Raw genomic sequence first — 14,992 nt, 5'->3', positions numbered from 1 at the left:
AATCAGTACTGGTACAAGAATATCAAAATAAACAATCATCTTCATCATCACAATATATTTTCACCGAATTAAATACTCGTTCCAATGAAGGAATGTAAAATCATTCATTATTTGTTTTATATCACAGCTAAAATAGATCCTTGTCATTTGCTATTATATTAATTCATAAACAACAGAAAAGGGACTTACATTGTGGTGTGCGTCACTGGTGCTTTGATGTCAGCAGTCCAAGAAAAACTTTAAAAAGGAGTCCAAAACTATTCTCAGTCAACTTGGAAAAACAGTTAGATAGTTCAAAAATAAGTCTGACAATGTAGTCCATGATGCCGTGCACTGACTTCATGTACTTCCAAAAAAAAAGAAAAAAGAAAAAAGACTTCCCCAGTCCAGCGAAAAATTGCATCAGAAATTTGTCCAGGTCATCATCCTAACAGCTATTCATGCCTCCAGACGACTTACAGGATAATGGATTTGGGGTTTTTTGTGTGTGTGTGTGTGTGTTAGAAAAATGTCAATTAGCTCATTCAAATTGTCGTCTGTTAGCAAAACAAACTAGTGTGTGCATTAATTCGTAATGTGCGGTTCGCAATGTGCAATGGTACAAAACGTATGGAACCAAATTTGCACGCTAAATGCAGCGCAACACAAAGGGGGCAGATAATACACGTGACATACAAAACACTAATCAAATGACAAGGATCCACTCAGCCTTTATATAAAAAGCAATATCAACACTGGCTATTAGAAAGAGACAAGCAAATATATGTGTTGGAGTTATTCTGTAGATACACTGTTTTTTTTTATCATGCATGTTTTGTGTTCTCTGCTCTGGTAGAATGTAGTTCTCTCTGCTCTGATAAAGTGTACTGTACTGATGTGATGGGTGAAGGTTACTTAAGATATGTGACATGACGTGCTTCTGCAAGTTGTGGTATCTCTGTGTGCACGCTAAGCTCTTTTTCAGGACATGTGAAGATGACCCAGGCAGAATGCAGCCATAAGCGGAGCAGTGAGATAAAGAATAGAGAATTGAATGTTCCAACCACAGTGTGATTATGATACATTAGTCCTTGTGTCAGAAGAAGTGTGATTAATCGATAGATGTCTTAAACACATCTTAATCGAGCCCAAGATTAAAAAGGTTCTGAACGTCCTGAATGTATTGTGCAATCAGCGGTTCTGTGGCAACAGCTCACGCGCTATCACTCCTCCCCTTAGGAGACTTTCTGTCTCACTGGTGGTTCTTGACTCTGTTTGTCTTATCAAGGTTTTAAGAATGTTTGGAGGAGAAAATACCCAACATTGACTGGGGGCTACGTCCGGGATCTCAACAATACCGGAGGTGTCCAGCGGAGGTCGTCAAGTCCAGACGTAAATCCTTGGCCAAGGTCCGATCGATTGATCGTGTCTGCAATTGTCGACCACCGTTGGCATCGTCTGGTTGACGAGATTTTCCCGAAGAAGACAGACAGGAAGTCGAGTCAGTGAGTAAAATTTCTTTGTAAATAGTACTGAGTGAGTGGTGATCAGATCACATAAACAGTTAAATTCCGCAAGCGATGATACAGAATCGTCTGTTAATGCAAAGCAGTTAAACTCTGTAAGGAGGGTGCGGACTCCTCTGTTTATATACGCGTACCGGTAGGGGATAAAAGTGATCACATAAAACAGTTAAACTCCGTAAGCGATGATACAGAATCGTCTGTTAATGAAACACAGTTAAACTCTGTAAGGAGGGCGGACTCCTCTACGGTTGCGAGGGACGCACGTAGTTAAATTCCGGAAGGAGGATACGGACTCCTCTGTTTTAATACGTAAAGGAAATCCCGGGTAGAAATACGTGCACTGTAAAAAAGCAGTTAAATTTGGCAGGGACGGCGGAGTCCCCTAATGCAGGACATTAGTTAAATTTCACGGGAGGGCGAGCTCCCCTGGCATAAGAATACGCGTACGATTATTAAAAGTGTTTCTATGTGTAAATAGTGTTTTGTGTAAGTGTAAATAACTGTGTGAAAGTGTAATACTTTGGACAACGTTAGTGACAACCGTGCGTGTGGAAGCAGCAGGCAAGTGATTCCGCTTCCTACGGGGAGGTGAAAGGAATCAACCACACGACGGCAAATTGATTGTCACGTCCAAAGAAAGTGTGAAAACTTCAGATTTAGAACACCCTAGGTGTGCCCCCGTCTGAAGTCCAAATTATAACAAGGGATAATAAAAATGGGGGGTAAGACGTCTAAAAATAAGGAAAATTTATCAACTGACGACTGGAAATTTATGGAAGCAAAAAATCCAAAAACAACAAAGAAATTGGAGACCTGGATAAATAAACATGACTTTGACGGACGACTGAACCTGATCAGTATACAGAAGCTAAAGAAGGAGTTAGAACAGAAACATAAAGGTGATGAGAAAAAGATGCAGAAAGTAGGGGCAGATTTAGTGGCATTTTGGGAGGAGGAAGCAGAGAACAGACAGAAGGGAGAAGAGAAGCGACGATTAGAGAAAGCAAGGAAAAAGAAAGCTGTAGGTAAGGCAGAAGAAGATGTGATAATTCAGCACAGAGAACCAGAACAGCCTCAGCAACCACCGCCGGCTGGATCGTCGGTGACAACAACACCCTTATCTCCTCTACCAGAGGATGACGATGTACCACCACCACAGTATGATTTGGCAGTAAAACCTAAGGTAAAAAGTGAAAAACCAGAAAAAACAGAAAAACCACAAACACGCAGTCAAGCGAAAGTGCCTACAGCCCCTCCCATGGTGGAACACAGTGACCAGGGAGGTGCCTATCCTATGATAGAAGTACCAAATCCTCGTGCAGGAACAGCAGGATATCGATCAACCATGCTCGTATATCGAACATGGAATGCTGATGATATCAAAGCAGCAGTCGACATGATACCATCGCCACATGTCGATATTGAGGGATTTATGCAGGATATAGAAAACATTAGAAGTTCTTACCACCTTAGTGGACCTGAAGTCCAACAGGTGTGGATGAAAGCATGTGGCCCTAAATGGAGTCAGGTACGCGGAGACTGGAATCCTGCAGACCAGGATGGCGTACCATTGCCACATGATGATCCAGTCTTGAAAACAAGAGTGGAAGCTATGATTACACGTGCAAAAGGTGTGTTAGGGCCAAAAATAAATTATACTGAAATTACCAGGACAACTCAGAAAGAAGGAGAACCATGGACAGAGTTTAGATGCAGATTTGAGAGTGTATTTAGAGTCCATAGTGGCATATTGCCAGGAACACCAGTGTATGAAAACAAATTGAAAAATATTTCACCTGTGAAGCTGACAATGACCGATTTGATTCATGATGGCAACTCAACAGCTGTCATAACAGTAACAGGTGCCACTGAAGATGTTTTAAAATTGAGATTCACAGGTATGCCATTACATGTGTCACTTTGTAAACCATATTTGACAGAATGGCAAGAATTGGGACTGACAGTCATAACAGCTTTGTCAGCCACTGATTGGAGCAGAGTTGGACCACGAACGGAGTTCAGTCCATCAACTAAATTGTATAAAGTGCCAGTTAATGTCTCATTGGTGCTGACAGCTGGAACACACATTGATGTGTCCACTTCACAATCCTGAGTGTTTCAGTTGAGTCCTGAAGAAGATGATCTTCTCTCTTCGGTACCATCAGGATTGTGGACAACAGGTCCTTCAGACGTAGGACTGATAAAAAAATGCACAACCTGTAGTTATAAGACCAAAAACAGAATACAGACCATGTGTAAGACAGTATCCATTGAAACCTGATGCAATTGAAGGAATCAGGCCAGTAATAGAGGATTTGTTAACAGCAGGAGTAATAGTGCCATGTCCAGATTCACCATGTAACACACCCATATTTCCTGTAAAAAAAAAAGGCTCCGCCCTCAGTGGGATGGAGAATGATTCAAGATCTGCAGGCAGTAAATGCTGCTGTAGTAAAAAGAGCTCCATGTGTACCAGATCCGCACACACTGTTAAGCTCATTGAGATTAAATTCTAGTTGTTTTTCTGTAATAGATATCAGTAATGCATTTTTTTTTTTTTTTTCTCTGTACCAGTACACCCAGATAGTCAATTCTGGTTTGCTTTTACCTTTAAAGGACAACGATATACATTTACCAGATTACCGCAGGGTTACGCAGAGAGCCCAACTATTTATTCTCAAGTCATGTCAGCATGTTTAGCCAATTTTGTTCCACCGGCAGATAGCCAACTATTAGTGTATGTTGATGACATTCTGATTGCCTCTGACACACGAGAAAACTGCATAACTGACACAGTAGCATTATTATGTTTCTTATTTAATAATGGCCACAAAGTGAGTAAAAACAAAGTTCAGTTGTGTAGGGATAAAGTAAAATATTTAGGACATGAACTATCAGCCACAGGGCGCACGATCCTGTCTGACAGGAAGGAAGCAATTTTACACGCTCCAAAACCACAAACCAAAAAGCAGATGATGTCATTTCTTGGACTGACTAATTACTGCAGGGCATGGATTCCCTGTTATGCAGAATTGACTAGTCCACTTTCTGATTTGATGTACAAAGATGATATTTCAATGTCAACCGTGTTGGAATGGAACAAAGGTGCTGAGGAAGCCTTTGTAAAAGTAAAACAAACATTAGTGTCATCCACAGTTTGGCACTACCAGATTATAGTAAACCATTCATTCAAACAGTTGATTGTAAGAATAAGTTCATGACTAGTGTTTTGGTTCAAGTGTATGGCTCAAAATTAAGGCCAGTTGCCTACTACTCATCTAAATTGGATGCAGTGGCAAGTGCTCTACCACCATGTGTACAGGCTGTTGTTGCAGCCTCTATGGCTGTTCAAAGTAGCAGTAATGTTGTTCTATTCCATCAGTTGACACTGAAAGTTCCACATGCAGTCTCTGCACTTCTGTTGCAGACAAACATGAGCCTTTTGTCCCCAGCAAGACATCTTTCGTGCATGTCCTTGCTATTATCACAACCACACCTTACGGTAGAGCGCTGTACAACATTGAATCCATCCGAATTGATACCTTTACCTGAGGATGGTGAGCCGCACAATTGTCTTGATGTAGCTACGGTCTGTACGAAAGCACGCCCAAACAACTCTAAAATCAAATCAACTGATCTACTCCCCAGGGTATACCTATGGTCTAAATACAACCCCAATTCCAATGAAGTTGGGACGTTGTGTAAAATGTAAATAAAAACAGAATACAATGATTTGCAAATCCTCTTCAACCTGTATTTAATTGAATGCACCACAAAGACAAGATATTTAATGTTCAAACTGATAAACTTTATTGTTTTTGTGCAAATATTTGCTCATTTTGAAATGGATGCCTGCAACACATTTCAAAAAAGCTGGGACAGTGGTATGTTTACCACTGTGTTACATCACCTTTCTTTCTAACAACACTCAATAAGCATTTGGGAACTGAGGACACTAATTGTTGAAGCTTTGAAGGTGGAATTCTTTCCCATTCTTGCTTGATGTACGACTTCAGTTGTTCAACAGTCCAGGGTCTCCGTTGTCGTATTTTGCACTTCATAATGCACCACACATTTTCAATGGGCGACAGGTCTGGACTGCAGGCAGGCCAGTTTAGTACCTGCACTCTTTTACTATGACGCCACGCTGTTGTAACACATGCAGAATGTGGCTTGGCATTGTCTTGCTGAAATAAGCAGAGACGTCCCTGAAAAAGACGTTGCTTGGATGGCAGCATGTGTTGCTCCACAACCTGGATGTACCTTTCAGCATTGATGGTGCCATCACAGATGTGTAAGTTGCCCATGACATGGCCACTAACACACCCCCATACCATCACAGATGCTGGCTTTTGAACTTTGCACTGGTAACAATCTGGATGTTTTTTTTTTCTTTTGTCCAGAGGACACGACATCCATGATTTCCAAAAACAATTTGAAATGTGGACGCATCAGACCACAGCACACTTTTCCACTCTGCGTCTGTCCATTTCAAATGAGCTCGGGTCCAGAGAAGACGGCGGAGTTTCTGGATGTTGTTGATGTTTGGCTTTCACTTTGCATGGTAGAGTTTTAAGTTGCACTTGTAGATGTAGTGACGAACTGTGTTAACTGACAATGGTGTTCTGAAGTGTTCCTGAGCCCACGTGGTAAGATCCTTTACACAATGATGTTAGTTTTTAATGCAGTGCCGCCTGAGGGATCGAAGGTCACGGGCATTCAATGTTGGTTTTCGGCCTTGCCGTTTACGTGTAGGAAGTTCTCCAGAGTCTCTGAATCTTCTGATTATATTATGGACTGTAGATGATGGAATCCCTAAATTCCTTGCAGTTGAACGTTGAGAAACATTGTTCTTAAACTGTTGGACTATTTTTTCATGCAGTTGTTCATAAAGTGGTGATCCTCGCCCCATCTTTGCTTGTGAATGGCTGAGCCTTTTGGGGATGTTCCTTTTATACCCAGTCATGACACTCACAATTAGTGTCCTCAGTTCCCAAACACTTATTGAGTGTTGTTAGAAGGAAAGGTGATGTAACACAGTGATAAACATAACACTGTCCCAGCTTTTTTGAAATGTGTTGTAGCTATCCATTTCAAAATGAGCAAATATTTGCACAAAAACAATAAAGGTTATCAGTTTGAACATTAAATAGCTTGTCTTTGTGGTGTATTCAATTGAATATAAGTTGAAGAGGATTTGCAAATCATTGTATTCTGTTTTTATTTACATTTCACACAATGTCCCAACTTCATTGGAATTGGGGTTGTATCAACTGCCTACCAAATTAATGTGTCCACAACAACCAAACAAATAATTCTCATAAATACCTCATTTTATTTCCACTGAAATGTAATTTAGGTATTTGGTCAATTACATGTCTGAGTTTTAAAAGACAATTTTGCCTGTCAGACTATTATTTAGAGTTTCCTGTCTTGTGCCGTCAGGCTTTGGGGTTTTGTTTAGGCCAAGTTACCTGAGAAACTGCAGCTTTATGTTTCTTCATCAGATCATTCATGTCCTCCTGATCCTCCTCCATACGGGACTGCAGGTCATTCTTCTCTCGCTGCAGACGGCTAACCTGCTCCTCCAACTGACGGACAAAGAGAGAAGGAAAGACATTTTAGTGTCATTCTGTGTCCATTCTGGCTGCAGGATAAGACCAATTGGAGATAATCAGTTGGCTCATTTAGGGGTGGTAGAGTGCAGCCAGGGCAGTGGGCTCATGATGTTCTATTTAGAGTTCATTGTCTGCATCCAGGAGGGAGATGCACTTAATATGCATTTCTCCATCAGACATTTATGAGACCTTCCTTTGCCATAAATGTTGCAATTAACAAGCAAAGCACACGCACACAAACAGCGTGTCATCTCCAGAGACAAACATCCTCAGTGTATGAGTCACAAATGCAGGCGCTGCTCCCATGAGACAGCCATTAATAAGCAGATGGGGGGATTTTTTTTTTTCCAACAAAGCTTATTTATCCATTAGAGCAAAATGCTGAAATCAGACATATGCCAAAGGGCAGTTATTATTTTAATATCCCACCATGACTTGATGATGTGTGCATATTAATGCCGGAGCGCTGCAGCATTTGGTAGGGTGAAAATTTGATGAGAGTGCCAACCCCTGTGTCCATTAATTAATCACTGTTGTTTTTGGTTTAATTTGCTCATCAAAAGAAGAACACACACACACACACACACACACACACACACACACATGCATGCAACCCCTCCTTTATAATTACAAAAAGTCTTTGCATGTTCAAAAGAGAGGTCATATATAGATTCGTTATCACAAGAGCAGGAAAAGGAGAATGAAATAAAGAAAGGAAACAAAAATCATGACTTCTCACGGCATCATGCATTCTGCAACATCACCACTAGGTGACACTAAAACCAGCGCGCTGTAGCTTTAAGTAACGCAGCAATAAATATTAAAAGCGAATTAAGACTTAACTGTGTTTAATAATCATAATCAGGGTGTTCATGTTAATAATGTATAAAGATGCTGAATACCATTAATAAATAATTACTAAACACATTGGTTAAGCCTTAATTACCCATTAAAAGTAAGTCTCTTTGGCTTCTCCCTTGTTTTTCTCTCTGGGTCACCACAGCAAATCCGAGGTGGATCTGCATGTTGATTTGGCACAGGTTTCACACCAGATGCCCTTGGCACAAGTTCACATTACATGGAGAATTGGTAGGGGTGGCCTTGAACCAGGAACCTTCCATAGTGGCTACAAGCACACTTAACCACTCAGCCATGACATCTAAAGTGTTACCACATGTATTTTTAACAAGTGACTTTAACTATCCAATTTAAATGAGTTTGACCTTTCAAGGCCAGCAAAGCAATGCTGATCTTTGGCCAAACATGAATTTAATAGGAACCATAATTGTGTCTTTAACCATTTCTTCAAAAAATAATTATACAGTAAATCCATGCGATACATAAGCAGTGTGCCAAAAATTTGACATTGGCCTGTGACCTTGACCTTGGAATGATTATTGGATATACTTTGTGCTTGGCTGACCATCTGTCCATTCACCAAGATTGGTCCAATTCTGATGAAAGCTTCTTGAGTAACATACTGTTCTCTCTCTCACACACACACACACACACACACACACACACCGCTTCCTGTACGGGCACCAAAGTGAGGTCTGGGAAAATGACCACTGGGAGTGAGGACCACCCTTTTTGTTATACTTAGAAAAAAACTGATACTACATTTAAACTCTAGCTGTCTCTCTAAGTCAAGTTGTCACCTCAGTTTTTGAAGAATCACTTTGAGAGGAGCATTTTTGCAGCCTCTGGAAGCCATTTCATTCAAAATCTTATGAGGACCAGCCTAAATGTCCCCACTTTTCAAAATGTTCTTCACTAAACAGGTCCTCTACCTGCGATGATCCCCACAAAGTTAGCAGTACAAACACACACATACACACACATATCCCTGCCTGTGGTATTGCTGTGGATGGTTGTACATGCAATTTTTGTACTTTTTAAAAAATAAAACACAATCACACTCTGGGCTTTAGAAGCAACAGCCCATGGGGACAGAGATACCCTCAACCCCCACACACCACAACAGACAAAAACAGTCATTTAATGATCATATGCTTGTTTTTTATCCATGAAAATACCCACATTCAGCAGTCCAAGCTGGACCCAGAGTAGGAGATGTCAGATTGTTTGAGAGTTCTATCATAAAGTTGGATGCTCAGATTCCACAGCCATACCAACCGTACCAAAATGAATTTATTCTCACTCTGCTCCCATTGCGAGTGCTAGAAGGTTCCTCGGCCACCCCCCAGCTGTACACCAGCAAAAAAAAATTTTAAACCCTGAGCGTGAGTGTGGATGGTGGGTTTGATCTAGTTTTTCCATCCACTAAAACGGGAGAAGATGTCCAGTGTATCAGATACAGGTGTAAAATTACCATTAAAAATACTCAGCATAATTACACCCAAGACCATATGTTTGGGGTGTGGGACAGGTGGTTGGAGGTGCCTCAGGGGCCAACCAGGAGTCCCCAGTTTTACGTCTGGGGGTCTCTGGGAGTGGATTATAAATCCCCTCGGTACCCCTGACAGTTGTGTGCTGTCATGTGGCGGTTCTGCCATTGCCCAGTGTATACCCCGTGGGACGCCTTTGTGAAACACTGGCACTAATTTACACTCCTTGGTGTCATTGAAATGTATTTGTTTGGATGCTGAAGAATGGCCCAAACCGTTTGTGCTGTACATTAAAAAAGATGGGTCTGCTGTCTTTTATTATTTTTATGAAGACTATATATGTCCCTCCCACTGGAGTGACCCTCAGTGTGATTGGGTTTGACATGCCTGATTTATGGTACAGTGCTCAGATGTTAGTAAGATGTTAAACGTACCGATATTTTAGCTTTGACAACATCCTCCACTTGTATGTGCAGGTCCTCAATTTCAATCTCCATGCTTTTTCGAGCTTTCACTGATGCTGCACAAGTGAACTCTGACTCTTCCAACTGTGAGAGACAAAAAGAAAGAAAAGGCACCAGAAAGTGTTACACTCTGTCCTTGATATCTAGAGGTCTATGTACAGAATGGTCATAGTCTGAGACCAAAATTCAAAGGGCACGTTTTTACCGTGCACTTCTGCAAAGCAGCAACAGCGGGGTATTGTTTTCAGTGCCATGCGTGTGTGCAACATAACAAAAACAACTGGACAGATTTCCTTCAAAACTAGTGGGAATATTACTTGGATAGATATCTAGAGGTGATTAGATTTTGAAGTTGTTTTGTCAAAGGTCAAGACCATGGTAAGGGCCCCTTCACACAGTGCAAAGTTTGGACGAAGTGCACAATTAGTGCACATGATGCAGGAATTGTGTGCAAACCGTGTAATGTCGTCCCTCCCTCTAACGCCTTGTACACCTGTTGGTACAACTATTTGCGCACACAAGCACCTGAAAGACAAAGTGTGCACTGTGCAAACCCACTGCAACCTCTCGCAGCAGGTGCCAGCCAAATTCCAGGTGACACGCATGGCACTTAGAAAATGTGTGGCCAGTCACACTATTAACACAACAACAGACTGCAGGCAATCACTGTCGTACTGCTGTGAAATGTGTTTAAGTCTCACACGAGTGTGACTTTGCAAACACACACACTGACACGTAGTTGTGTGCCCTCCACTCACGGGAGGCGTGGCTTCCAACAGAAGCAGTTGTGGTGAACGGTCATTCTGGACATTCCAGCTACACAACACCTACTGTGTTTGGACAGACATGGACTAACAACTGTCCACTGCGAGCCGAGTGTGTCTGATTGCTGTATTTACATGGCTATAAATAAAAACATATATCACTGTGGCAAGCGAGTGCGCACAGAGCAGACACTGACAGCCCCCCAGGTTGAAATGGACCGTCAAATCAGAACATGCAGCGGGTGATCAGCAGCACGTCACCCATGTGAGCTCTGTTCCACATGATGCAGTGTCTGTGCTGTGGCACTCCGTCCACAAGACGCGTGTCAGGCAGAACACGCATGCGGCCGACTGGATGCACCTGACCAGTAGATGTGGACATGATCACAGCACACTGCTTCCCATTCATGTTATGTCATGACTGTATGTCTGTGACCATGGGTCATCACCAGAGGAACAGACGGATCATATTTGTATTGTTCGCTTGATAAATGCGCAGTTTTAATATGGTGTGGGATTTTAATTTTTTTTTTTTTTTGTAATACTTCCATGTCCTTCCTGATATGAGGCAGCTTCCCGTAGCTTTCAAAGAACAGCTCTGTAGCTCAGTGGTAAAGTCTCTGACTTGGAATCAGGGGTTTTGAAAGGCATGAGTTCGTGTCCCAGGTGGTGTGGTTTTTCTACTTCTTCTTGTTCTTTTTTTTAAATGATTCCACATAAGCAGCGCTATGTGGTGCACCTGGCACTGTTCCTGCTCAACAGACACCGGCATGTGCACGAACTCTCGCACCAGGTTCATGCAGGTTCATAAGACTGCTTCTTTTGCAATGCTGTTATCTTTTCCAAAGCCTAAAGTAGGGACATACCATTACACGTTTAACACCCCTATGCATTCATTACAGTTAGTTCAGTCCAACCAAGCCCTGTGTGCTCAGATGAGACTTGCGCTACTAGCAAGTATAGGAGGAGAGACCCGTGATTGAAAAGATGGACAGAAAGAAAAAAGCCAGGTGGAGCTGAAAAAGCTAGATTAAGAAAAAGAAAAGCTTTGGAGGAAGATGCTGCCAAGTGTGCAAAGCTCACAGATATTTTTTCAAGAAGACAGAGCGAACAGGGAAATGGTAAATAGGGCTGGGCATAACAGGCTACATGCCTGTTGATGCCAGGATGTCAGCTGTATCAACATTTGTAGTACAGTACCACCTCTTCCAGCTACTTACAGACTTCACTGACACTAGCTGCGTTTAACATCTCACGATCACCTCCCGATGGAGAATCATATGGTCGGACGAAAATCAAACCTGTTTGATATTTTTGGTCGGCCGTCGTGACACGTGAGGGTTCCGCGCTGTTGAAGCAGCGCTACAAGCGTCTACATTACCTCGCGCACTGTGTGCTGTCCGGAGACAGCAAACAGTGATCTCATGTAAAGTCATGTGTTTTTTTTTTATTGCGTTCCCTCGCAATAACCTAATATATTAAAGTTCATGCCTATCAGCACGCACAGTGAGTGGAATCAGGTGGGGGGAGACTGAACGTATATGCGCGCGCGTGCACACATACACACAGCAGACAACAACAGGATTTACGACAGATGAGCACAGCTGTAAGACTCTGTTTGAAATATAGTTTATTTATACAACAGTGTAAGTACCAACACCTGTTATGAATGTTTATGTTTTCTTTTTTTACCGTCCTCTCATCATGTTGCTGTGTGCACACGCGCGCATATACGTTCAGTCTCCCCACCTGATTTCACTCACTGTGCACGCTGATAGGCATGAAATAAATTTTTTAAAAAGAAAAAAAAAGCTTCTGTTACGTTTTGCTTCCCGACGTGTGGTTTTTGAACGTACAATGTGAACAGTCAGATCGCATCAGAGCATCGGACCGTACAGTGTGAGAACATGAATCATGCGCTCTGACCTTTTAAACCCTGTGGTTTTGTCGCACAGTCTGAGCTGGAGCCAAGTACAACAATTGAAAATATCGGACAGTGTCTGCCAAGCTTAACCCCTTAACGCCTATCGTTGCATATATGCTATAATATTTGACTCAAATATGTAACATACCAAATTGACCAGTATGCCTGTTGTCGCAAATTTGCAACATACCATTATTATTATTATAACATTATAACATAAAGTCATTACCAAAATACCAAAATTACTATTTATTTTTTGTGGAAAAGTGAAATTAATAATCTCAACATTATTTACCATCTACTTAAAGGCAAAAACATGCACAAAACATTTTTTATATACAGCTATATAAATTCAGGCATTAAGGGGTTAACTAACTTTTACTTTCTATTATAAGCCACCCAATTTTCACAGTCAGTCAGCACATAAATGCCACAGCAGAACTCTTATTATCTCTGTGAGCTGGCGGTTTGTGGGCCGGTTGGATATGAAACTCCCGGGCTGAAAAATGTTCCTAGCACGCCCCTGCCATTACAGATATATGTATACTTGTATATTTATATGGTGGTGTGTAGTGTGTGCAGGGTATGTTGTGTATAGGCCATCTGATGCCTTTCATTTAAAATGCAATTGTAGTATAATTAGCTTGACTTCTTTGAATAGATTGTCTGTTTGTTACACCTTCTCGGTTTTTGGCCAAATTCCACCAAACCTGGCATATGGATGAAGGTTAACCACAGAATTGCCAAAAAATTGTTTTTGGCAAAGATTAAGCTCATTGGAGTCAAATTCAAATTTTTAATTTTCAGTCTGATGCCCACCAAACTTGGCATACATATGTTGGTGGGTTTCTGGAATTGTCCAGATGAAATCAAATCCACCAAAAGTCAATCATGGGTGTCAAAGGTGAAAATTTAGCATCTTCATTCCAATATCCACCAAATGTGCCACACATGTGGAGATGGGTTCCGGAATTACCCAACAAGGTCAAAATTGCCAAAGGTCAATCAGCGGGACTAAAGCCCCCGTCACACATAGGAAGAATGTGCCGGAAGCATGCCCGATATGGCAAATATTGGCATAATCCGATGCAGTCGTGAGGAAAAGAGGCGTGGTCTGCAGTGTCGGAGCGCAGACAGACTGCCTCGTTGACACCTGTCAGATCACATCCAGAGCGTATGCAGACGACACAGACCGCTGTCAGATGGCCATAAAAGGCGCTGCAGACTGCCCAATCTCCAAATGTCTGGATTTCCAAATGTCTCCACATTATTAAACGTGGCACGTGCAGGTCATACCGGCAGGCATACCACGCCAGATCCATCTTGAGGTTCCCTTGTATGCGCTCAAATCATTTCGGATCCAGTTTTGCCACCATCGGAATGTGTAAATATGTAAAAACACATGGACTGCCATCAGCTAGGTGTCCCAACTCAACGCCGCCCGGAGAGTTTTGAACATGTGCATCACACTCGGGGCCGCCGGGCAATTTTGACCAACTGTGTCGACTTCCGCTGATGGCTGTCAGAATGTTTTGGAACTGAAATCCTACACCTTTCGGATGTGTGCCGATTCATAAGTCCGGTGCCACTCTGCGTGATTCCGGCTATGTGTGACGGGGTGAAAAGGTCATGCCTATTGTTTGTTTGTTGGCTGACTCCTCCCAGGTCCTTTGCTGATTTCTGCCAAACCTTGCATGTGATTAAAGGTTGTCCCCAAAATTGCTCTTCAGGAATTCTTATTGACAAAGGTCAAGATCAAGGAATTTGGTTTTCAAACCAATTTGTACCAAATGTGGCACACACATGTGTATTCCAGAATGGTCCTGGCAAGGTCATCCAGACATCAATCACTGGGGTGAAGATGAATGTCACTGGGGTTAAAGGTCTGATTGCTGTAGACCTTACTGTCTTCATGCATACTTCACAGTACTACCACCTAGATTTAAACTGACAGTGAAGTGTTCACCTACTTGGTTTTTGAGCTGGGCGATCTCCCTCTTGCTGGGGGTGTTACTCTTCAAGTGATCCAGCATAATCTGTGCATCAGCCAACAGGACTTTGGTTCTTTTCAGATCTTTCTTCAACCTCTTCTCCGTCTCCACATCCCTTTGGCTGACCTAAAATACAATTAATAAGAGCCTTCCTGTGCTCATCCTCTAAAAGCCTCAGTGAGATATGTGGTTTATACTAAATCAGTGCAACGGGATGCAAACACAACCTTTTGGGTTTATTTGAAATATTTCAAGAGACTACCGTGCAACAAAAACATACATACAAAACAGATTCAATCTTATTGTAGTTTCACCTGAGCACAACACTGCTCTCCAGGCAGCACTGTTACACAAAAACCATTTCTCTGTCTCTGTTTT

General features: G+C 42.0%; 1 protein-coding gene across 1 annotated transcript in view; it reads right to left on the bottom strand.

Annotated features, from left to right (window-relative positions):
* Window positions 1-14,992, bottom strand: part of LOC117517662 (unconventional myosin-XVIIIa-like) — a 218,386-nt gene that overhangs the window by 44,154 nt on the left and 159,240 nt on the right. Inside the window, 3 exon segments of the mRNA XM_034178771.1 lie at window positions 6,980-7,096; window positions 9,906-10,019; window positions 14,594-14,740. Of these exon segments, the coding sequence (XP_034034662.1) occupies window positions 6,980-7,096; window positions 9,906-10,019; window positions 14,594-14,740 (378 nt within the window).

The sequence above is a fragment of the Thalassophryne amazonica genome, chromosome 9, assembly GCF_902500255.1.
Source record: "Thalassophryne amazonica chromosome 9, fThaAma1.1, whole genome shotgun sequence".
Classification (NCBI taxonomy): Eukaryota; Metazoa; Chordata; class Actinopteri; order Batrachoidiformes; family Batrachoididae; genus Thalassophryne; species Thalassophryne amazonica.
This window is presented reverse-complemented; position numbering and strand designations above follow the sequence as displayed.